Source organism: Enoplosus armatus, chromosome 17 (assembly GCF_043641665.1).
Source record: "Enoplosus armatus isolate fEnoArm2 chromosome 17, fEnoArm2.hap1, whole genome shotgun sequence".
In the NCBI taxonomy this organism is placed as follows: Eukaryota; Metazoa; Chordata; class Actinopteri; order Centrarchiformes; family Enoplosidae; genus Enoplosus; species Enoplosus armatus.
In genome coordinates this window covers 10739149-10764680 of record NC_092196.1, presented here as the reverse complement: position 1 = coordinate 10764680, position 25532 = coordinate 10739149, and the positions used below count along the sequence as shown (strand labels likewise).

The window sequence follows — 25532 nt, the reverse complement described above, 5'->3', positions numbered from 1 at the left end:
TTGGAAAATACATACAATGCAGTAAGTGATACGTCATCTGGACAGCTGATTTCAGTGAGTATTTACTGGAGAAAATAAGCGACACTTAGTCAGTAAAGAACTTGTGTTACATTCAGAGTGGTGGGCAGCTTACAAAAATACAGGACATGTAAACTAACAACTTTTCGTTTTTTTTCTTCCAAACCACCAAGTGAACGTGTTTTTTCATTAAATATCTATTTCAAGATCAAATGTGTTTTTGTACGTCTATGTCTTATTCATGGATATATAACAAAGATTTGACTGTAGAGCTGTAATACCACACTTACAGAGGTGACCTGAAGTAACCTTAAACTACAGGATGTTACTGAATAACTATCCTTCAAATAGTAGAGACACCTCGATGGCCACACAAGGCTGTTTTCTATGTAGTAGTCTTAGCCATTTAAGTTTTAGACTTCAACAGAAACTCTCATTTTGAAAGGATATACAGTATATACTATACCACTGGTATAAAGCTAACTGGTCCATGTTTGATGCAAAAGGTTCTCCCTTCCTCAATTTTACCAAAAACACAAATATACATAAAATCTTGTTTTTTGCTCAAAATTGTGCTTAGAGTGGTGCGTGTGTGTGTGTGTGTGTGTGTGTGTGTGTGCATTGACATACAGTATATGCATACAGTATGTCTGTGGGTGTGTCTATACGGTATGAACTATGCAGTCGTCTCCGTGTGTGTGTGTGTGTTACCAGGCCAGTGGGGAGGCCATACGTGGACTTCTGGGGCTCTTCAGGTTTTCTGCAGCTTGCCGATCACTGAGCGCTCTCTGCGGAAAAGAAACAACAGGGTGTGTAAGCGAACATGAATGTTATTATTACTGTGGTTTTCAGTAGCTTTGTACTGTTATGCTGCATATATATCTATTTATTCTCTTTTAATCTTTGGATAATATGGATTTGAGCCCTGAAATTTCCATAATTTTATCAATTAATAAATATGATCTTGGTCTTGGTGCCCTTTAAATTTCAGTCCATTAAGGCTGAATAGAAAGCAACTTGTGCTGTGAGTGTGAATTGCATAAGTCTGAATGTTGTGCTCATATTGAGTTTTTTTTAATGACTTGGTTTGTTTTTGAAAATCCTGCTTTCTTTATTCAGATCTGGCTTCCAGAGAAATATATTCAGACACAAGGGCCTGCCAGGCTGCAACACACAGCTGAATACACTGTTAGCACTATAGCCTAGCAGACTCTCTCTCTCTCCGTCTTTGATGAAATGCAGGCTGTGTTCATTACTAAACACACTGCACGGGCCTTTCTAAAGACAAAATACTGGAGTAGAACATCTAGGAAGTAATGAGGCAATCAACAGACACAGTGTTTATCTGCAACCATTTAAAGGCAGAATGAGTAGGATTCTCAATATACAGACTCATACAAAAATAAACCCTCTCAATCATCACGTATGACCTACTAGAAGTGTGTGGTGGTGTCTGTACCTGCAGAGGCCTTCCCTCTGCTAAATCCCACTCATTCTGCCTTTAAGTTTTGCCTCACGAGCTGTTGAAGAAAAAATGTTTTTCAAACCATTATGTTAAATAGTTTGGGGGATGGCTGTGGAAGAGTAGCATGCATATATACATATAGTTTTCACACTGTAGATGTGACTGATTATTTCAATACATAAATCTTTCTTGCTCACCTCAAACTTATTCATGAACTCAGAAAAGATACCAAAGAAGGCCTCAGTGTTGGTGGATTTGCCGTCTTCTCCAAAGTAGGAGGCAGTTTTGCTGAATTCTTCCATAGCTCTCTGTTGCAGGGACTCTAGCGACTGGATTGCTGGATGACTGTTCTCCAGGAAGTTCTACACATACTGGAGTCAAGGGACACAAGCGTTTCATCGTCTGTTCTACTACATTGGTTTTTTTCTCCTCTCTTCATTAGCCTACATATCTCTCTGTGCCTCTCTCTGGCAGTTTTGAGAAGGATACACTCATGACGGCAGCAAAGCGGTCCTCAGCGGTCGCAGGCATCTTCTGACAGGCTGAGCGGATGTCCTGGATGGTTGTGTGAAGGTCGTTCAGATCTGATGTGATAGTCCTCTGGTTTACTATAGACAGATGGGTGTGTGACGAAGCAGGAAAATAGAAGGAGAGGGAAAGTACACTTAAAATCAGTGACAAACATCAGTATATTTCAAAATGTTCCCAAGCGATGGAGTGGAGGTTAAAGGAAAGCATATCTACCTTTGGCTGCAAGAGGAACCATGGTTAAATCTTTGGCAAAATCCAACACATCAGGAAAGTGTTGACATAACGACTTGACCAGAATATGTAGAAATGTCGACTTCCCATCCACTGTTTTAGTTGTGCTCAACTGCAGAGTACACAATGAAGTCATTAACTGTACAAACGCAATACGATGAGAAAGAAAACAAAGACTGCTTTGAAAAACAAAAACATTTGGTCACAAATATGATGTACCTCTGTAAGGAAGTTGATCTTAAAGCCTGTAGTCTTGTTGGTTTTAGGCTGGCTGTTATTCAAGTAGTTCCCCATCGCCAACACAAACTAAAGAAAGATAGAAGGCAGCAAGCTGAACTGCGAATCTGTCAAACAACTAATTTATCAACAAATCTTTATTCTTTCATCTCTCATGTAACCGTGGAAGTCAAAACTCCTTAAAAATGAAGGTGTACTGTACATCTAGTTCCAATTCAAGGAAAAAACATAATTTTGAACGTACTTTATTGTCCTTCACGTCTGATAAGAAACCATCACCCACAGTGCAGGTAGGAGAATCAGAATCACACATTGGTGAAAGCAGCATCACAACAGCAGGTTTTTTTTTTAAAAAACTTTAACAACAACGTATTATTATTATTATTTCATTTTGAATGTACTTGTGCTGAACAGTAGGCCACCTCTAGTATCTTAGCCAGCTTCTTGCTTGTCTTCAGCTCCAAGGAAGCCTTGTAGAGACAGTCGTACGCTCCCCTCAACTCCTCCGTCTTCTCCTGCAGAGAACACTTGAAGAGGAGGCTCTGCAGGCGAGTCTTGTACTCAGGTACTGATAACATCTGATGGAGAACACATGCAGCAAGCAAATAAGTGACAAACACAAACACAGCACATGGACAGTGACACAGACTCAGGTAATCCACACAACCACTTGTATAAAACGCGGCAACCAACAAAAACCAACGCGTCCACTCCCGGCCAGAACTGTACCTGCAACACAAACTGGTCTGGCTCACTGAGTTTGCTGGGGTCCTGTCTGTACTCTTCATACTTTTTGACCTCCTCTGCATCGGGGGCATACAGCAGCAGCTGTTTGATGTGGGCTGGCTCCAGCCTATCAGTAGCCATGTTCATCAGCACCTGACGCAGCTCCCCAGGAGACAGCTTCAGGTGGGCTATCAGGATGGCTAGAGGTTAACAGAAAGAGAAACAGGGATTATAAATGAACCTGAACCATAAATGAGCCCATAAATCTGGGTTAATAAGAAAAAATAAAATAGCTTAACACTTGAAATGAAAACACATATGGAAATAAATAATAGAATAATATGGCCTTTTATACTTACAGGCATTGTAAGCCTTCTTATGAGACAAAATTTCAATCACATCTTTCTTCTTGAAGGTTTCTGGCTGGAGGGATGGCTCTGGAGCAAGCACTAAAAATGGGACCAGTGTTAGTAAAATGCCCAGATGTTATGGAGCATAGTAGACAGTAGAGAGATGAGCAAATAACAAGGAGTGCAACTGCAGAATAAACGGTTTACAGTCCAAAATGGGAAATGCAAGGAAAAGAAAATCATGTTTTTTTTTTTAGATAAGGTGAACATAGAATTCAGGGGTAAAATTATGTAGATTCAATGACTAAATAATCACACTCCAATGATCCAAGAACCTGGATAATGATGTTCTAAGAAATAATGATGCATGTGTGTCATTCTGTCAAATTAACCTGTGATTAAAATATTTGCCATATCCTGTGCACATGAATGGGGGCTTACTGATTCATCCAGATGAATTGATTGAACATGATTAGTTCATGATTTTTAGCTGTTTCGGTGTTAGCTCTTCCACTTAAAGCACTGCAGATATGCATACAGCTGCTTGTACTCACTGGAGCTCTTCTGTGTCCCAAAGTGCAGCTCCAGATCCAGATACTTCACCATGTCATGCAGTTTTTCATAGTCAGAATTTGCTCCCAACTACCAAAGACATGCAAAAATAGTGCTATGTCAAATACAAATTCATGACTGTTAGATTATTTTCAATTCTAAATATTACTTTAAGAGGCCTTAGATCCCCATGACCCAACCCCACAAAGCTCACCTGTCCCCAGATAGTCCCCTCTGAGTTTTCCACCTGCTCCCAGCGTAACCGCTTCACGCTCATGTGGTTGGAGTCCATCCTGGAGAGTGAAGGCCTGGGCAAAGGTGGAGGGGAGCAGGGTGGGGGCAAGGGTGGAGGTGGAGGGGGCTCCAGGTGCTCTGAGGGGTCAGATAGAGAGTGGGGGAGGGACTGGGGCTGGCTATGGGATTGCTTATGGTGGGACTGAGTTTGGGGCTGGTGTGGCGACTGCAGCAGGTGATGTGAGGGCTGGGACTGCGGACGGGTGGCCTGGGTGGAGGGCTGGACTTGGTGGTGTTGGGGCAGAGGCTGGAAAGTGGAGAGGGTGGGCTGGTGTGGCTGGAGCGGCTGAAAGGTGGAGAGAAGGGGCTGAGGCCTGTGGGGCTGCTGGGGAGGGTGAATGACATGAATCTGGTGTTGATAGTCCTGTGGAGGGGGCTGTGGGGTAATATGGTGGATGTGGTGGATCTGAGGTGTGCTGGAGTGGTGGTGGGTCTGCTGGATAGAGTGGGGTCTTTGAGGAGAGGGTTTGGTGGGCTGGGAGTGATGGGTTTGGTGGATCTGCTGCTCTGGGTGTCTCCCTTGCGGTGATGCTTGGGTCTGATGATGACCTTTAAGACTTCTGCGGCTTTGATGAGAGTGGCTGTCCCGGTTTAGCTGAACTGGGAGGGAGGCAGGCTCTTGCTGGGCCTGATGCAGAAGCTCTGTGGAGGAGTGATGGGGTTTAGTTTGGTGCATCTGATGGGCTTGATGGAGCAGCTCTGTGGAGGAGTGGTGGGCCTGCGGTTTGTGCATTTGCTGGAGCAGCTCAGTGGATGAATGGTGCGCTTGTCCCCGATGCATCTGGTGAGCTTGATGGAGGAGTTCCGTTGAGGAGTGATGGGGCTGCATTTGCTGCAGCTGGTGAGCTTGTTGCAGAACCTCTGTTGACGAATGATGGGCCTTGGTTTTGTGCATTTGGTTGAGCATTTCTGACGATGAGTAGTGGGCATGGGCTTGTTGAATCTGCTGGAGCATCTCCGCAGATGAGTGGTGGGCTTGGGATTGTTGCAATTGATGGAGCACCTCAGCGGAGGCATGATGGGCTGGGGCTTGGTGCATCTGGTGGAGCATCTCCGCAGAAGAGTGGTGGGGCTGGGGTCTCATGCCCTGATGGCTTTGGTAGATGCCCTCAGCGTATTGACCTTGTTGGCTGGGGTGGGCTGTTGGTTGGGGTGACGGTTGGTGCGGAGATGGTGCTGAACGGGACTGACGTCGGTGGTGATGACTCTGGTGGGCCTGTTGCTGCTGTGCTTGGCGCATCATATACAGAGGATGGTTAGGATGGTGATGGGTGGAGTCTGGAGAGGGGAGTGGGGGTAAGGACTGGTGGAGTTGTTGGAGAGGCAGTGGTGAGTGGGATTTCTGCTGGGTTGGCTGGTTAGGCATCGAGTGGTGGCTCTGGTAGATCTGTTGCATTTGTTGCTCTTGATATGCTTGTTGCTCCTCGTAGGCCTGACGCTCTTCATAAGCTTTTTGCTCCTCGTAAGCTTTGCGCTCTTCATAAGCTTTTTGCTCCTGGTAGGCTTGAAGCTCCTCAAATGCTTTCTGCTCCTTGTAGGCTTGACGCTGTTCGTAGGCTTTTTGTTCTTGGTAGGCTTGGCGCTGTTCATATGCTTGTCTTTCTTGGTAGGCTTGTTGCTCCTGGTACATTTGTTGCTCTTCGAAAGCTTTTTGCTCCTCATACGCCTTCTGCTCTTCATAAGCCTGTCTCTCTTTGAAAATTTTCTCCTGATAGGCCTGCTGCTCTTGGAAAAGTTGTTGTTCTTCATAGGCTTTCTGCTCCTCAAACGCCTGCCTCTCCTTATATGCTTGTTGCTCCTCATAGGCTTGTCTTTCCTGGTAGACATGTTGTTCTTGGAAGGCTTTTAGCTCTTGTATTGTAGCATGGACCTGTAGGTCCTCTCTTGTGGGCAGCACTTTATGTAAGGAGTGGCGTTTAGGTGGTGGATTACTGCGGGGTGGAGGTGGGGGTGGGGGGCCAGATTTCCGGCGGATGGGCACATATGCTCTGGGGGAGTGTTCAGGGGTGTAGCTAAGCTGTTGCTGCTGTTGCTGTTGTTGGTGCTGAGATGGCGTCTGTGCAGGTGCTGGAGGGGGAGGAGGCGGGTCATTGAACTGAACAGGCGGGGGTGGCGGAGGGGTCATTGGTGGCGGGGGGATGTGGTCGGAGGAGGAAGAGTAGGTGAGGGAGGAGGCATTCTCTTCTCCACTGCTACTCTGAACATCACTCGGGCTGCTGAGCTCTGGGGCCACAAATCCTCCATTTTCATCTTCGTCCACCCCCAACTCCTCATCATTATCCTCATCATCCTCATCTGGGAAGCCCATCTGCACAACATCCTGGCATTAACACCAATTACACTTCATTAATGTCAAAGTGGAACTTTGTTTTTTGGTACACTTGTCAAGCTAGATACGTTGATGAAAACTGTGGCTACAACAGACTGTCTCCTTTTGCTATTGAGTAGTGATAAAATAATTGGTAAGATGCAGCATACGCATGAAAAAACTTAACGATTCAGACTGTTACACTCACAACACTCATGTGATAACTGATAACATCTGACGATATGCACATGATAACTGAATAAATGTCAGTAGTAGTCACATTATCATAACATTATCGTATATAATTATTTTTGAATGAGGCTTCAGATCTCATTTTTAATGTGACTGAGACATGCATTCCTGGCTCAGTGCTGCTTTACCTCCTCATAGTCATTCTCTGGAGTCAGGAAGTCATCAACGATGGCTACCCTCTGACCCAGCTGCTCGCTCAGTGCATCCAGAAAGCGATCTGTGTCTTCTGAGCGCGGTGGTTTGGAGAAGGTGTAACGCCGCTTGCTGCTGCGGTGGGTGGGGGGACTAGATGGGTAGTCAGGAGGTTCTGGAGGTGATGGAGGGGGACTGTCCAGGCTGATGTAGGGGTTGGACTCCCCACTGGTCTGGCTTGTCAGCCCTGATGAATAGAACTGGGCCGCAGGGGGGCTGGGGAGAGGCTCTGGCCAGGATGTAGGTGGTGGGGGGCCTTTACGGTTACCTGAGATAAGGAAGAGACATACGGTAAACAGTTCTATAATGATGGCTAAATCCCTGAAGCATCATGTTAGGTGATGGAAATGTCTCTCTACTGACTTTCAGAGGTTTAGATAGAAAGAATACTGTACATAAAGGCTGTGTGTGGTCAGGTCTTCTCACCCTGCCCCCCTCCCCCAAAGTAAATGTCACAAAAATGTGTTTGTGGTTGTGTTTAAGTAAGAAGAGGCTTTCCTTCTACAATGGAAAAAGTTCTGCATTTGGAGAAACAAAAGGCACAAAATGTAATCTGAATAGGTCTCCCAGAGGAACTAGCCATAGCAGAAAACACATTTTTGATTGAGGGGGATCTTTAACTACTGTGTGTTTTCTAGTTCCACTTCCACCATCACCATATCCTCCTGTCGTCCTCCATATGAGGTTCAGAGTCCCTGGACTACATTAGACTACCTTCTAACCTAGCACGCCCGCAACCGGAGAGCCTGGTCCTGCCTGATGTAGATTGAACGTGAGTATGTTCCTATCTTACTCTCATGAGTGAACTCTGCATACCTATGTGGGGGGAACAGGTCTGTCTTGTCGGAAGACAGAATCAATTCAAAGATGGCAACTTGTTAAAATATGTAATATAATGCTCTATATCAAGGCCTACGCAGGTCCTAACCCAACAAAATAAACTAAATCTAATCACAGCCGGGCTGAAGAATAGATTGAAAGCGGTGGCTTGTTTCGAGACTTTGCTATGCTGTATATTTATGTACAGCATGAAATCACAAAACTCCTGTCAATGTAAAATTCAAGTTGAGTCAGAAATGGGTTGGCTACCTTGGGATTTATCATTCTCGCTCTGCAGTACTTTTTTAAACATTTTGTTATCCTCCCTCTCTTACACACTCACAAACACACACTCACACTCATGCACACAGTAGATATGTAGTCATTTTATACAGTATGTCAGTTAGATAATAATTCCAGCTGCTGTGAGTTTAGTGTAAATTTATACTTTCAGCTACCTGTGTTAGCATGTATTGTAGGGGAGGCTGTGCGCGAGGGAGGTTCCAGATCCAGCAAACTCTCAGGGGCAGGAGGAGGACGACTCTTCAGAGACTTGGACCTCTTGGTTGAATACATGTTCTCCAGCTCAGCGTACACTGCTGACAGCTTGTATGGTGAAAATGTACAAAAGAAACCAGAGTAAGACCTCTTGCCCTAATGATGATGAATCCTACGCTGATATCTATTGCATCTTTCCCCATGAGGATGGGCCGTGGTACGTACATTGGTGAGATTGTTGGGAGTCTCAGGAAGGGAAGTACCATCTCCTGACTGTCTCTCCCCTGGAGCCAACCTCATCCCTGTCTCCAGCACTGGCTCTGAACGGAGGCCTGTGACAATACACCCATTAGTATGAGTGAAATACAACCCAGGTAGAGGAGTTACCCAAGTGGCTGAGAGTCAGCACATTCGGTTGTGTTCTGACAGCTCTGGCCCATATATGGCTGACAGATTTGGCTGGGTTTTTAGGTTGTGGGGTCGGGCTGATTTGGGCAATTAGAAGAGATCAGGCTATCTTTGGGTCAGTAATGGAAGAGTCTGACATTAAGTCTTGTAGAAAATATACACCATGAATCGAACTAGTAATGAACCATGCTGGTCAGAAGCTGAAAACAAAAGCGAACATATCCTACGCGCTACCAGAAGAATCCAACGAGGACAGGACTGTGTTTATGGTCACAATGAGGATAATGTGAATGCTATAACAACACTGATGGTGGTGACAAGAATCAAGGGTGTCATGGTGGTCATAGTGTTACTGTTGCTACTGATGATCATGAAGATAATGAAGTTCTGTACCCATGCCCAAGTGTGTGCCAATGACCAGGTCATCAGAGCTACGTCCCCTCACACTGCTCCTGTACGTGGTCCCTGTCACCCTCATGGAGCTGCTACGTCGGTGGGGCTCGGGGGCAACCTCGGGCTCCGGAGGAGGGGGCGGAGGTGGTGGTGGTGGTGGAACTGGAACACACACACATATCGGCAATGCAGAGGAAGAGGCAAAGGCGTATGAAGGGCTTGCAGCACCTGAGTGGATTGCACTTTTACTGAACCAGTGAATTTATTAAAAGATCCCCAATATCAGCGTCCATCTCTCACACACAAACCCCGTTTTCACTCACACACATATAGACATTAAAAGGCACACATGCCCAAACAATTAAAAAGGACAAATCTATGCACACACCTGGCGCTTTGTATCCCAGGAAGCGTGAGATCTTGCTCTGGCAGTGTTCCTGCTCCTCGTACGTCAGCAGCTGGTAAACAAACTGCCAGATCACCTGTTTGGCTGGAGTATCCAGCACCGGGAACACATCCACGATCAGAGTGTCAACATTCCTGTTGCCATGGAAACACACAGGCAAGGTGACAGAGATCGCCTGGCGGTCCAATCAGAGGGTATGGTCACCCATGTATGCAGGAAACTAGACACAACGTCAACGGGGAACTCCACTGATTTTACACATGAAGGCAAGTTTACAAGGCGTTCTACTGAGGATGTGAAAACAGTTGAATAATGTCTTCTGTGGAGGAAGCTTTCTAAAGAAAATAACCCTGATCATGTCATATCTAACAGAAAGCCTCTGTTACAAAGAAGACTTGGGCATTTACCAGGCAGGGAGGGTCAAATGTCATGATGGTAATGCTTGCATTATGGGAAGTGTAGGCCGTAGATCCAGTGTTATGGAGCATGACTGATAGTAGGGACGAAAAATTCAGATATGTTGTTGATTTAATTTGGAAAACTTTTTTAAAAATGGTATTTCCATAGGAGCCAATTTAGTTCCCTGATCTCTGTGCTAAACCGTGACACTGATTTTAACGGATTTATACCTCCACAATTGCACTGTTAACATAAAATGTTAATTTTCACTGTAACTTTACATGACAGTCATTATGGTGTAGTGTAAATGCACATAACAGCCTCAACAGTACAAAATATAAACATGTTCAGTTATTCTTCAACAGTTTTTGTCCTCCTCTCTTCCTCCGTGTTTGCATATCACGTCACGTCCATCCTCTGACTCCCTCTATCTCACCCCATTCCCCCTTCTCTTCTGCTCACCTGTGCTGGAAGAAGTTCTCCAGAGCCTTGCAGATGGTGTACCTCTCCTGGATGGTCAGCAGGTGCTCCAGCTGCTGTCCGAAGGTGCGGCCATGAACCCGGATGCTGGGGGGCAGAATCTCTGCCACCCACTGCAGCGAGCTGAGCGCAGGGGAGCGGGCGCGTTCTGTGGGAACGCCGCCCCCAGCAAGGTCCTGCTCAGCCAGGGTGAAAGTAGGCGGACCATCCTCCACCACCAGAGTGGGCATGGCACCACTGCCCTGGAGCATGGACACCACCTTCTCATGGGAGGAGGTCCTACAGGCAGACACATGGTAGGCATGGAGACACATGCACACACACACTGTGATAGCGTTTTAACTGCATGTGCCAATTATTTCAAATTTTTCACAATTTAAATTTCAACTATGTAGTAATTAGTCACTTCACTTTACTGATACGTGTAAGTAAAGTAAATAAACAACTTATGAAAAGCTTTGTGTATTCTGCAGAGGATATTACATATACTGGAGTGTAAAGACATGTTTGCAGTCTCTGGGGAGCTTTTTTCTATCATTGTTTGTGTTTTAACTTGAGCTATTTTCAGGAAACTGTTGTTTTTCTATCACATCCATCTGAAATTAGATTTTCACTACCTTCAATTGTATGAGCTCCACAAACAACAAAACATCTCCAACAGGGGAAGCGTATTACCACATTTCTGTTTACAGGTAAACTGAATTCTTTTCTATCTAATTAGATTTAGAAACTGCATGGTTTTATGCAGAACTTGGGTACAAAGAATTTGTGTGAGAGCTCAACCTCATGTCCAGTCCATTGAGAAACAGGATGCGGTCTCCTGGTTTTAGACCTGCCTTGTCTGCTGGGCTTCCTGCAGAACACAAAATGAGAAAGAGACGTCTGATTTGATCATTTCCTCATTAAAACAGCAGTACAGTGGTGGAGTACAGTGTTATTACTCTACAGTGTAATAACTAAAACAACTCATATACGACAACAGCTTGATCATTTACACACACATATTGAACTTACCTGGGATGACAGAGTCAATCCACACTGGAGCATGGCCTCTAAGAGTGAAGCCAAAGCTCATGTTGCCCTTACATACTCTCACGGTCCTAAAGAGACAAATTTGAGTTTTGATTAACGGCAGGACTGATGAAGAACCAGAGGATCTATGAAGTACCAGAAAAGCAGGTTTTCAAACATACTCAGCCACATCTCCAGTAATTGCTAAATTTACGTGGTTAATGTATGATCAAGGTGATGTACATACTTTTCTACAATTAATAATAATAATGCATGGGTTACCATAGAAACCCTGTTGGACTTAATGAATATGACAAAGTGGACACAGACAATACTTAAATAAGGCTGGAGTTCATTAATTACTATAGTTCAGTAGAACTATAGGAGTTTTTTTGGCCATCCTGAGAGAAGTTCAACTGTGGACCGCCTGCAGATTTCCATATTCAACAGACTACTTTAAATTCCCATCCTGCATGAACAACCCTACTTAAATATGGACAGTATATCCCAAGGGAGCTGTATAACATCCTCATAGGCCAGAGCCATAGAAGACATTAGCAGTTTCTTGGGGCACTTCATTCCTACAATTTCAAGAGATGGTGATAGGATGTTAGTAGTGCTTTACATGTATATCTTTTAATCCTGAGAAATGGGATCAGGATTGTGTCATCTAAGCAGAGAGCAGACTGTCATCAGTTCATAAAGACACAGCAGGAACAAACGTCACAGCAGATGAAGAGAGCAAGAGAACAGGCATGACTGTCTAAACAGGTTTATGTTCCCCCTGGCTTACCCAGTGAAGGGTCTATTTTTCAGTTAACATGAATTCCATGCTTTCACAGGAAGACCTGTCACAGCCTTTCTCATGGAGAGTGGTTATAAATTTGATCAGACGTGAGGAGAGAGAAGGTGTTATTTTGGGAAAAGGGTTTTCTTTGAAAACTAAAAATGACATGGCACTGTGTAGCTGATGGGATATAAAAGCTGCGACTCCTGCTGATAAAAGGCCAAAACGCAAGACAGGATGAGAAAGCAACATCTGTGATACCCCCACAGGACACTTGATACAGACCTGCAGTTGGTGGTGGTGCCACTGGAGTGCCCAGCTATGAGTGAGGTGGTCTTGCGCATGCCGCGGGCGGGGGGGACCACGCCTTCCTCTGCGTGGGTGCGTGGCACGGAACTGGCGCGCGTGGAGACCAGAAGGCGTTCGGGGTGATCCTCACTCCGGCTGCGGCGAAGGTGGTTGCGGCTGGGGTCACTGAAGCTCCGCCCTTTGAGCCGGCTCATCAGGCTCTGGGAAACCACCTCGTCAAAACGCTCCCGATGCTTCTTGGGAATGAAGATCCTGGCAAACATTGTGGGATCAGACACAACCTCAGTTTGACAAGAAAAACTAGACTAGGCGTCCAGATCAGCTTCTCTTGTGTGCTGTCAATGAAAAGACAGTTTCTACTTTTCTACATGAGAGCAATAACACAGAAAGGCTTTACTGAAAAAAACAAAAACAAATTAAAAAAAATAATAAAATCCCCACAAAATCAAACATTATTTATCCTGATCTCTCAAAGTATTCATCGTCCAAAGTATCCAAAAATAAAAAGCAGAGGGGTCCTCGTTCTGATGACGTATTGTTCCAGCTGCAGGATCCACTTAATCGGTTCAAAAATAGTTCAGTCCACATCGTCTCATGGGAGGGCCGAGGCAGGTGGAAGGGATTGGTCCAACATTAGTGTGTGTGTGTGTGTGTGTGTGTGTGTGTGTGTGAGCGTATGCATGTGTGTGTGTGTGTGAGAATGAAAGAGATGAGCTTTGTTTGTGTGGTCCTGTCACATCAGCAGCTGCAGGTAAGAGTGTTCAGTATCAGTGACAGCTCACAGCGAATACATGAAAAAAGGGAGGAAGCTCAGAGCCACCTCTGGGAGAAAGCGCTACACTCCTCCCTACTAGTGTTATTTTCTCCTCCCATAATCAACTCCCAATGCCTTTTTCTTCTTAAAGGAAAAACCCCACCCTCGGACAGTCTTCGATATCAGTTTGAGATATTCAGTGTGTTCCAGGGGTGGTTTTGTGGGTGTGGGGTTCCTACAGTCTGGTTCTTGTCCAGTTAATAAAATGAAGATTGGAGAGAGAACAAGTAGTGTTGGCTATAACTGCTTATTCAAATTCTGCATCAAACTAATCAAAGAAGGCTTGTATTTCAGATGCACAAGCTGTCTGTAATAAATTGGTATCGCTGCCTCTTCTATGACATATTCCTCCCTGTTCAACATCAGCACAAAACTGTAAAGAAAAGAAAGCAGCCTTTCCCGTCTGTTTAATAAGGAGCTCAACACTCAAACTTGACATTTACCACTGATGTTTTAGAGTGCTTGAGATGTCTACTCCCATTAAACTCCCTTGTAGCTGTGCTGTCTGTTTCATGTGGTTTATATTTAGCCAATTATCTGCGAGAAGAAGACAAAATATATAACAAAACAGAAATGACCCAGAAATGGAAGAAACATTGCCAGTAACTGTGTTTTGAAAAGTGTTTTAGGGTGTGTTTTTCCTTTAAATATAGGACACCTTCTCCCTTTTCCTTTCTCTTTTATCTGTGTTTCTGCACACACATACACAAGCCAACCTCCATCTCACACCCGAGTACACACACCTCATTTGTCCCTTTTCTCTTTTGCATATCTTCCTCCCCATCCCGCCTACAAAACGGTGCTGCCTCCATCCACAACACAAGCCGCTCTCTATCTCTCTGTCTCCAACACGATTCTCCTGGGTGCAGAGGAGAAAAGAGTGCTTTGGTTTTTATCAGAGTGCACCAGTTCCAATGTGCATCCAGATACACAGCACAACTCCTTACTCAAATGCTCCTGCTGAGAATAAGGCTCAGCGGTGCAGTTTGGTTTTCAAAGCTGTCTCAGTCCCTTTGCAGGTACATTTGGGAACATTGTTGGGAGGCAAGGATTAGATGATTCTCTCTTCGGTAGTTTCATAAAAATGCACGGCAAGTATTGGGTTTGAATTAAGAGTGACACATAAGCTGTGCTACCTCCATACCAATATCTTACAATCCAAAGTTGAGGGAAGTTAAGAGATATTTCCTCTCTGGAGATTTCTTACCTAGACAACATTCTGACTCACCAAAGTTCACGGGCGTTTGCAAGTGTGCGCACATTCACTCACACACACACACACACACACACACACACAAAAACTCTAACATTGATCACATTGATCCAATAAAACCTGAGACCATATCCAAAGCCAATCTGTGTGTAGGTGTAAGACAATCACTGCTTTAATGTTAAACCACTCTCAACTAATCGCAACAAACACCCTGGGCTCGTCATACATAAAGATAATCACCAGCAGCTGCATTTGATCATACAGAGAGTATAAATATATATATATAATAAATATCACCATGGCAGATGTTCTGCTTTGCCATCCCTGTCAGAGCCTTGTGTCCAATTATAGCATCTTATTTATGGCAGTATATTGTGAGTACAATTGTCCCAAACACTATTAAGTCAATAGCTCTGCAGCAACAATACAGTTTGTCCCTTCCACAATTTCTCCTGGTCCGCCACCCTGTGGAGTCATACACACACATTACAGTCACAAAATGGGAACCCTGAGTTAACTGCTGATTCACTGTGTGTGTGTGTGTGTGTGTGTGTGTGTGTGTGTGTGTGCGCCACCTGATTAGCACACAATGTTTCTTGTGAGTTAACCCATCTGTGCAAGCACTGCTTGTGTCATAAGCAACTACAACCTTACAACAACCACACAGGCAACATCACAAAAAATGTCAAACAATGCAATCAACGACAGCATTAAAAATATTGTAATTAAGCCTCTTTTAAAGAAGCATAATCTGGGTGCTTCTGATCAGGGTAACAGCAGCCCTAACTTGAGACCTTCTTGTGATCTCTCTCCAAACCAAAAAACTGTCCCAATTAGACACTGAAAAGACCTATGCATCCTTGTGTTCCTGGATCTCACCACTGCATTCAAAACTGTCAATCACACTATTTTATTACAAAGACTGGGAAAGCGACCGAGACTCTCTGGCAGTATTTTACATTGTTTCAAAATATGTCTGCATGTGTCAAAAACAGTTAATTCATTACATGGTGTTCCACAGGGATCAATTGTGGGTCCCCTTTTATTTCACCTTTATGTTAAACTCAGACTTCATTATTACCATAATTATGATATATAATCATACATCTCTCTGGCCTTGGGTGATCTTAGTCCCATCAGTCCATGTAAAGTGTATTGTGGACATAAACAAGTGAATGTGCCAATGTTTTTACTGTCAAACAACACAACAGAAATTAATTATTTGATGCCAAGACAAAAAACATCTGGATTCGTTGTCTCTTAAAACTGTAGATGAATTTAGGAGTCCTGCTGCAGAAATGTGTTACTTCGGTCCAATCAATTATGTACAAATACATGTGTGAGTTTGTGGGGAAAATGTGGGGGTGTATGTCACTCAGTGTTGGCATCACTGAAAGGATAATCACTTCCATAGATACTATTTCATCTGCTTACTATGGAGATGTGTATATAAATAAGAGCCAAGGGAAGTAGTGTATGTAGGTGACAGTGATTAAGTACACGGTGTGTTCATGCAGCAAAAAAGTCAACACTTCCCCCGAGGGCTGCAACATGCTCATCTGCGATACCAGGCTGCTCTGAACTGCTATCTTGAGGGCCAATTTTGAATAGCAAGAGGACAACTAACTCTAGTTTGAGACATAATACAACAACATCAAATGGTAGGAAAAAAAGTGTATCTACATTCAGTAAACTTAGAAAGTGAGAGGCAGAGAAAGAAAGAGACAGAAGCTGTTGAAACACAAACTGACGAGCAGACGAGCTGTCAGAAAGGCAGAAAGAGTTGCAGAGGTAGATATGAAGACACAAGCAGTAAAATTTGACAGAGACAAGAAAAAAGAGAAAGTAGAGAACTAGAGCTCTTTCTAGGCCAGGGTCATGTAACTATTGGGAATGAAGCAGGCTAGTCTGCATTTACAGGCTATGTAGGCCACAGAACTTTCCCAAACAACACTCATACATCACCATGGCTGCTCAGACAAACGGAGGATAGGGAAAACTAAACAGAATGGGGCCATTTATTGTGTATTTATGACAGTCGCAGGGCCTGGCTCTATTTCATTCTATCAACTATTGATTAACTTTATCACCTCCAACACCTCTCTGTCATGTTACGATCTCACTCAAAGAATTTTTAAATCTTGTAACCCGGCCAAAACGAGTGAGCAGAAACTTCACAGCTTTCCTCCATTGAAGTTGAATGTAGGCCTTGGGATGCCCTCAATTATAAGGAGGGCGAGAGGAGTCTATAATTAGGTCTGAAGGAGGGGTGGATCAAGGACACAGCTCACAGAGGGATGAATGACAATTGCAATCAGCTGGGAAACTCATTGCAAGAACAATCATTATCAGACACACCTCTGATCAGCCAGTTTGACAGCTGGGCCAGTTATGAATTTGCAAAAACAAAGAATAGCTTGAGACACAGTGGGGCTTAAACCACAGAGTGGGATTAAAAAGCTTCAGAAACGAGAACATAACAAGAACGAATTGTCAGTAGTAGTAGAGTTGAGTTTTGCTAAATGTAGCAGTTCATGTTTCCCATGCTGGAGTCAAATTTAGGGACAGATTTCAATATTTTCACATGCTGACAAAAAGTGTAAAATAATCATCAATACAAACCTTGACAACAAACACGCAGATCAGTTGCACAACAACACTTCAGCAACTTCAGACACAAGTCAGCACAAACAACACAAAGCACAGCGAACACTGCTGAGATCAAAAGGAAAAGTGCCATACCGAAAGTGTCTGGAAAGGCTCCTATCCCTTCCCATGGCTCTTTGGGGCTTTGAGGAAGTGCCTGAGCTCAGTTAAGCAATGCAAATGCCTCTCTCTCTCTATCTCGGTGAGTCCCCATCTAGTTTGAGCAAACAAACTCTCCCGGACAAAGGGGGGGAGAAGAGAAAGATGAGAAAAAGGAAGGTGTCCTGGATCTCAAAAGCGCTCGCTGTAGGCTCGGAAAGCAGCCAGAAGAAGAAAGAGAGAGACTGAGAGAGAGGGAGGGAGCAAACTGTAAGAGCGGCTGTGGTTCACATCCCTCCACACCTCCAAAACTTCCCCAGGCAGCAGCATCATCATCTGTTCTCCAACTTCATGCTCTTCCTTTGTTCCCATCTTTTGAAGCCAAGAAGCCAGGGTCAAGGTCGCCACAGGGAAGTCTTCTCGGTCACAGTTACAGGATAATCTTTGTCACCGAGTCGTCCATCATTCGGCAGTAAGAGGTAGCGTGTGGCAAATCTTCTCTTCCCGTGGTGCAGGAGGAAGGAAAGAATGAGATGAACAGAGGAGTAAGTGAGGAGGGAGAGAAGTGGAGAAGAGAGGAGAGCCCCAGTGGAATTTCATAGGCAGGTCAGCACAATGACTGTGTGTGTGTGCAAGAACCAATAATGTGAATAAGTGAACGTACAGAAGCTTTGACAGTCAAGTCTGCGCAACACGTGCTCACTTGCAGCATCCATAACTTTTATTTCTGAGTGACGACATCTATCCAAATGTCTGCAAACATTTCCAGCCCAAAACAACTTGACTGATTCATAAAACATTTGTCAAAGACAGAAACACTAAAGAAAATTGCACAGCATTCTTGATCCTTGAGAATGCATGTCTAATTAATTCACATCTTTGAAGTCTATATACAGAAACTGTATCAGACAAAGGCCTACAGTTCATTATAATTACATTCAATTACCATAACACTGCAGAACAACATGAACAAAAGAGCTAATATGTGTTCCAAGATTGTCTCTAGTGGTACTCCAGATGCAAAATCTTATTAGATACATAACTTTCAAGTGTTCAACCACCCGCTAACCCCTGGGTTTTAGAGCCGTTTAAGAATCGTCATTGGCAAGTGCGTCAGAAAGAGAGAATTTATTAAAAGAAGTAGGCTGCTTAAAAATAGAACACATCCTGTGGGAAGGCGAGGCAAATCGGTGAGGGGGGACAGAGGCAGACTGAGGGGAGAGTGGCCCAGCTGGTCAAGTTTTACAAGAAATAACTTCATAAGCTGTTAAGCACACTTCACATCCTCTGACACGTGACCTCTAATTATCGGACTGAGGTGGGGTGGCACAAGAGTTTTTGTACGAGTGTGTGCACATGTGAGTGTGTGACTGAGCGCCTGTCACAGGAAGTGACAGTGACTGAGGTGGCGGGAGAGAAACTGACAGAGTGGCAGACAGAAATAGTGGGGGAGGAGACAGCGAGTGAATAAAAGAGAGAGATTCAGCTTCAGTGGCAGACACATTGATTCTCCACACCTCGAAAGACAACACCGGCACCCAGCTCATGACTAGCTGGTAACATTTTCAGACTACCTCTCACTCCGTGTCTTAACTTTCAACAAGAGAGTCTACAGCCATGCTAGCGGTTCTTTGAGGCTGTACTTCAGCACAACGGTGCTTTGAACTACATGCTCATAATGACAATGTTAATGTTTACCACGTTCACCATCTTAACTTAACGTGTTTGTGTGTCACTAAACACAAAGTACAGCTGAGGCTGAAGTGATTGTCATTTTGGGATTGTCAAAATTTGTACATGATGATGGCATTATGGGAAAAGTTAAGGGATCACCAAAGCTATTACAATTTACCTTGAGGGGGACATGAATGTCTGTACAAAATGTCATGGAAATTTATCAAGTAGTTTTCGAGGCATTTAACTCAAAGCTACAAATATAAACCTCATGGTGGCACCAGAGGAAAAGTCAGGGGATCACCACAGTCATTAGGACTCATCAACCGGGAATCATGGATAACTGTAACAAATTTTGTGCCAATCCATCAAGTAGTTGTTGAGATATGTCAGTCTGGAACGTGGTGGACTGACCCTGATCCCTATGGCCACGCTGTTAGCCAGGCAAAAGCTAAAAAAGCCACCTTGAAACATGCCTATTAAAAATATCATCAACCAAGAGCAGAGCACTTCCATGTTACATGTTTTCCCCCCCAGGATGAGACATCTCATCGTCAGCAGCAGTCATTTACACCAACACCACCCTGAGGCATGGCTCATGGACAACCTGGAAGCAAAACTCCCTCAGGCTCCTACCACAGAGACATGATCACCACACTCTGCTGTAAACAAAATGAGCTATTCCAAAGCTGGAATATAAAGAAAATCTTTTAGCCCTTTAAAGAGAATGCAAACCCAACAATACCCTAATCGACATAAAGGAGCATGTTGTTGCACAAATTAACAGCACAAACAGCGCAGATAATGACAACAACACAATGACACAGCAGGAAGAGAGAAAAACTTTGCATATCAAAGCCTGTCAAGGTCACAGCGCCCCTGAACTAAACACACCAGGAAGGAATTATGGGTAACTACAGCTAGATTTATCTAAAGAGAGATTCAGGCTCTCATTGGGTTGACTTACTGTACTTTTCTCACTGCCTAAAGGTGAGGAAAACAGCTAAAACACTTCTCAGTCCTCTATGAATAAGCTAATGAATAATTAATGGGACTTCTGTGGAAAAAAAAACATTGCAAAGCATTTTACAGGCAGCTTTCTAAGGAAGGAAATGTGATATCAAAGCTGTGATACAGACAGCTGTGTCGGAGGAAACTGAGATGGCTGGACAACAGCTTTGTTTTCTGGCTGGAAGGAGAACGGATTACTCCCCAAACAGGAGAATGCAAAACTACAGATTACTTCATAACCAATAATAAATGGTCACATATGACAGACACCCGAGAGCGCTTTGACACCAAACTCGATGTTACAAAATCTGCAAATGTATAACGCCAAATTGTTTTTCCAGTACTCACCTGAGGCAGCAATTCATAATTTCTTGCAGCATTGAACTTCAAAAGCGAGGACTGCGTGCAAGTGTGTGTGAGAAACAGCGCCGTGTGCATGCAGCCCAAGCATCTGCATGTTGTTCTGTTTTCGTATGTGTGCATATCTCAACCACCAGCAGCAAACTGGCTGTAGCAGCTAAGAGCTGTATGCAGAGGAGGGAATAAAGAGCATCCAGTGATGTGATCCACAAAAAAACAAAAAAGAAATCAGTGCGTGTATCAAAGAGTGCATCACAGCTGACAGGGAGAAATGGGAAAGAAAGAGACCAACAGAGAGAAAGTCAAAGTGAGAGGAAAAAGACAGACGGGAGGGAATAGTGTGTGCAGAGGTATTGTGTTTTGATTTTCTGATCAATGCTGAGGAGGAAGAAATGTTATATTCAACTGTGAATTTCTAACCATACCCTTGTGTGCTGTAATGGAGAGGGGAGAAACAGAACAAAGTGACTTTCAAGCACCCAAGGGCAGCAGTCTGTGCTCGATGTCCTCTCAAAGTTATTCATATGTGTTCTTGATGTACAGCTCTCCCACATTTCACAATAAAATGCTGAGAGGGGGAGTTTCTAAAATATTGATTTCAAGGGGCAATTAAGGAGTTTTTGCTCCCTAACTGAGCCCCTAATGAACCCTATAGCTGAACTGTGTATAAGACAACAATGGACAATAACTCTCCCCAGTGCACTTTTACAAGCGTTCTCAGAAACAACGATTATGAGAAAATGGTTTGAAATGAACACAGCCGGGGCCTCGTCTGCAAGAGGATTACAGTTAGCCTTGTTGAATATTAATTTCCCCACTCAGCTTTTTTTTTAATGTTTTTTTGTATTTCAAAAAAGGCTAATCGTTTACTGAGACACACAATTTGGATTAGTTGGAATGTGTTGCCATGCTGTTAATAAGCTGTGCTCCCGTGTTTTGTTAATGTTTCACAGCTAAAGTGTTCCAGTAAACACAGTCATTTATACATGTTTTAGCACTACCTATTTAACACCAAACTAATCTGAAGAGTTTCAGTTGTTTGGTCATCAGATGGTAACTTCCCCTACAAATAAACACCTCAGTTATTTCCCAATGATGCATGAAGGGACTAAAATGCAACCCACATTCACAAGCACATTTACCCTTTGAGAGTTTAGACTGAAAACAGCCCTGCTGGCTGAAACATTAAAGCATTTTCCTGGTCGCATCACTGGCAGTGACATACTGAAACCAGATGTAAATCCACCACCACTGTAGCAGAGGTTTGTCACACAGTGATTTTTATTTGAGTATTTAAGAGAAATCTGTTTTAGTTGGGAGGGAGAGGGGGTATAAACAGTTATAAGAAATTCCCTTGTATCTGACAAGCCTCTTTAATCCCTACATGAGGAGAACTAAAAGACTGGTTAGTCATGAAGAGTCTAAACAAGTCAACAACATGCTCAAAGACATATAAGTCTGTCTCTGAATGTATCTGAACATATCTGAGCAACTGATTGGCTACCTGACGCTGTCAATCAGCTGTTGATGCTCCTCTGTGATCAAGATGTCGGGCAGGGCCTCAGCCAGACTCTCCACGTCCCTCTCAGCAGCGTACTGCTTGAGCACCTCAAACAGCTGCTCCTTCACATCTGGCTCCTCTCCAAGCACTTCCTCCACCTGACGGATAAATAAATGCACAGATGTGAGTTGGTATACAATATTACAATAAGATAAAAATGCAGAAAACACAATGACTTTTTTCATGACAAAAATGACTTTGAGAAAGACCCACTTTCTTATTGAACTCCATGGCCTTGTGGGCGCGACTCTCCCTGACGCTGTCCCCACTCTGTGACAACACCCTCATGCTGCTGCTCAGCCGCTTGGGCCGCCGGGCCATACTGAGCACGCCCAGACGCAGAGGTCGACCCTGAGCCGCTTTGATCATAGCCGCTGCCGTTTCATGATGCTTCACTGGGATGCCGTTGACCTCCATGACGTAGTCTCCGGCCTTGAGGCCATTGCGACCCGCCGGACCATTGGGCATGCACTCCTCCACCATCAGAGGGCAGTCTCCAACGATGGTGAAGCCAAAACGGCCATCTGGGCCGGGAGTGATGTCAATCTGAGGAAGAGAAAAAAAGCACCACCTTAGTGATGTTTTCACCACAGCAGAGCTGAATGTTGTGTGTGTTTTTCTACCAATTAAAAACAAAAAATGTGGATTATTGGGTGCCAACTGACCTGTTCGATCCGTGACACCACTCCGATGCTGGGTGGCACCGTCTTGAGGGTCTGAGCCAGAGCGATCAGTGCCGGTGTGCTGAGGTTGGTCACATCCTGGCCCTCAATGTCCACCACCTGGTCCCCGGGCTGCAGGCCAGCTAGGTAGGCACTACTGCCCTCCACCACGGACAGGATGTAGCTGGGCCCAGTGCCACCCAGTCGGAAGCCAAACGCCTCGGGCCAGTTCTGATTGGTGGCTGGGAGACCAAGGTCTGGAGGAGGGACAGGTGATGAGACTCCGAAACTACAGAGAAGCTCAAATAGATAATTACTTGGAAGTGGAAGTTAGCGTCAAGGGCAGAACGATGTGTCGGCTTGGACTTTAACTGGTACAGGGTTTTTAATTGGGGAGGTGAAATGTTTCACTGCTTGTAGGATATGCACGTCATTTTAGCATGTAGGAGCTAATCTGGTGCGGGCTGCTCATGCAGACGAGCAGGTTGTGAGCTGTAAAATGGAGGTCAAACGGTTTAAATGGGGCATCTCAGTGATGGAGCTGCAGCAGCAGGTACACTGGTCTGTTTAACAAAGCCACGAAAACAAAGACACCGAAGTCACGTCAACAAGCATTTTCAGATTTGTAATTTGAATGACAAAAAAAGGAGGAGAATAGAGTGGAGGAGGTTATTTCTGACTGTTGGTATCTAGCCCACATGTTGAACCGCTGGCCTTCCCCTGGTCACTGGCCTCATTCTAGTGCAGCAGAAAGTGTCCCAGCAGACTCACTTGACTTCATCTCCTCTCATCTACAGCCATCTGGATACGTCAAAAATATATGTAGGACATTATTGGTCAGTCCACCGTTATATTTTCTCACACCCCAAACTCGCTTCAGATCATAAAATGAAAATTTAAAACACTTGCCGATAGTTTAATTATCATCTTTTTACCCTGCCCTCTTGTCCTTTGCACTTTTCACACTTGTATTACACTACATACAGCAGAATTAGAAGCTTCACTGAATCTACTGTTTGTATTCATGTCAGATTTCTGTGTAAAAGCAATTAATTAAGTAATCTGATGAAACATGTTTGCTTCAAGTCAAGACGGCGTTGTTTTATTATATGAAGAAACAACTCCAAGGTGTAAAAATTAGAAGGGAAAACTTGACACTGGGAAATATAACAGAGCACACTTATGTAAGATACATTACAAAACTGCAGATACACAAACAATTGCATACAGTCGCTCATCAAACTGCTCTGTTTTTCTTTCTGTAGTTGATCAGAGGCATAGAAAGATGGAGACAGAGGAAAAAGTAAGACAGACGCAGAAAGATTAAATTAGAGACGGGAAGTAAGAAAAGTAACAGAAAAAGTGCACAAGAAGTGAGAAAATAAGTCTGTACAAGACTTTGCAAAGAAACGTAGAAATGTCAGATCTGCTTCAATTCAAAAAAAGACAAATCAGATCTTACTGAGAGCACGGGCTACATATTCAGGGTGAGATGTGGCTGAGTGAATAAAACATACAGTATCAAATCCAAAGATTCAAAGAGCTGCAGAACTTGGTGTCAGCCTGCAGAGAGGAAACATCAAAATGCAGCCGATTATTGATCTAAAATAGAGAAGGAAATCACTGACATGGAGCTGTGGATCATAATCTTTCCTCCCTCCAGAACACAAGAGGATTGGTAAGACTTCTTTTTGTCCTATTCTCTCCAGCCTGCGACCCAGATACACAATCTCAGCTTTAGCTCCTTTTCGCTCTCCTCTTTATCTTACCTCCAGCACATGAAGCACTTCATGAACATCATGTAAAAACCATGATTCAGAGAAATAGACTTACAAAAATCTTTGGAGGCACTCCGGGTCCCAGACTTGCTCTGGCGCAGGGAGAAGCGGCCCTTTCTGCTCAGGAAACGCCTCATCCTTGCCCGGCTTGCGGCAGGGCACGTTCCGGCCAGCCTCTCCTCTCCCCCGACCGGGAGGTTGATGCAGCCAAAGAGTGCCCTCGGACACCCTCGTGCTGCTCCTCACCTGAAGCTCACCGCCTCCAAAAGCCTCTTCCCAGCTGAGCAAATCAAGTGTGCCTAAAAGGTCACATCTGTGGGTTATCTGGGCCAGTGCCTCCCCCTGTTCTCAATCAGAGAACCAGCGGTGTGCAGCTGAGGAGAGGAAGGCCGCAGGAGAGGGGAGAGTGTCTGAAAGTCAGGTTCTCCATCCTGGGTGAGGCAGTCCAGCCTCAGCCTCAGTCCAAACCCTATGGCTGAGCGACGATCAGAAAACTGGGACACGCTCACTTGGTCCTGAATTGGTTCTTTGCAAGAAAAGGTACTGCGAAGCCCCATTTTTCTATAAATACCTTTCCCTCTCTCTCTCCCACCCTCACTCTCTGTCTTCCTCTGTTGCTCAATGTGGATGGGGCCCTCTCAGAGGGCTGAGGACTGACCCAGAAACTGTGTGGTGTACCAGCCAGGGACACTTCTCTGATTATAGCGGCTGTGTTAACCTCAGTACTGGAGCACCAGTTACAGAGATGTAGCCTGCAGATATGCTCAAGGTTACCTGCATCAAATACAGCAGGATTTCAGCTGAGCCAATCAGCTATGTGGAAATTAGCATGGGATCGCAAATACAAATACAACAGTTTCTCAGCGCACATGCGTCCCAGAGGGAGCTGAAGCAGTGGATGCTGTTTTACCTGGCAGGTGTGTGTGGTTTTAAAGCAGGTGGCGTTCCCATGACGAGACGGTAGATGACATTCACACACTTCTAAAAACAAATAAGTGAAATAAGACTGCTACACAGGATGATAAGATACAATAATACTACATGATCT

The 25532-nt window shown here is 44.4% G+C and overlaps 1 protein-coding gene across 1 annotated transcript; it reads right to left on the bottom strand.

Annotated features, from left to right (window-relative positions):
• Nucleotides 1-725: 725 nt before the first annotated feature.
• grid2ipa (glutamate receptor, ionotropic, delta 2 (Grid2) interacting protein, a) lies at nt 726-24621 on the bottom strand. Its single transcript, XM_070922901.1, has 25 exons — nt 24540-24621; nt 22710-22963; nt 22258-22590; nt 21988-22142; nt 12643-12918; nt 11574-11659; nt 11343-11412; nt 10542-10838; nt 9663-9814; nt 9275-9418; nt 8699-8805; nt 8431-8581; nt 7093-7424; nt 6473-6724; nt 5462-6421; nt 4325-5227; nt 4113-4200; nt 3568-3657; nt 3212-3408; nt 2905-3060; nt 2465-2551; nt 2228-2357; nt 1973-2091; nt 1681-1845; nt 726-806 (listed from the first exon to the last, which is right to left on the bottom strand). The coding sequence occupies exons 1-25, from the start codon at nt 24619-24621 to the stop codon at nt 726-728; spliced, it is 5667 nt and encodes a 1888-aa protein (XP_070779002.1).
• Between the last annotated feature and the right edge of the window lie 911 nt (nt 24622-25532).

Coding starts and splice junctions, on each gene's coding strand:
- grid2ipa (XM_070922901.1), bottom strand. CDS start 24,621: ATGAGGCGTTTCCTGAGCAGAAAGGGCCGCTTCTCCCTGCGCCAGAGC. Junction 9,815..10,541: donor GAGAACTTCTTCCAGCACAG/GTGAGCAGAAGA, acceptor CCATGGCAACAG/GAATGTTGACACTCTGATCG. Junction 1,846..1,972: donor GCTTTGCTGCCGTCATGAGT/GTATCCTTCTCA, acceptor CAGTATGTGTAG/AACTTCCTGGAGAACAGTCA.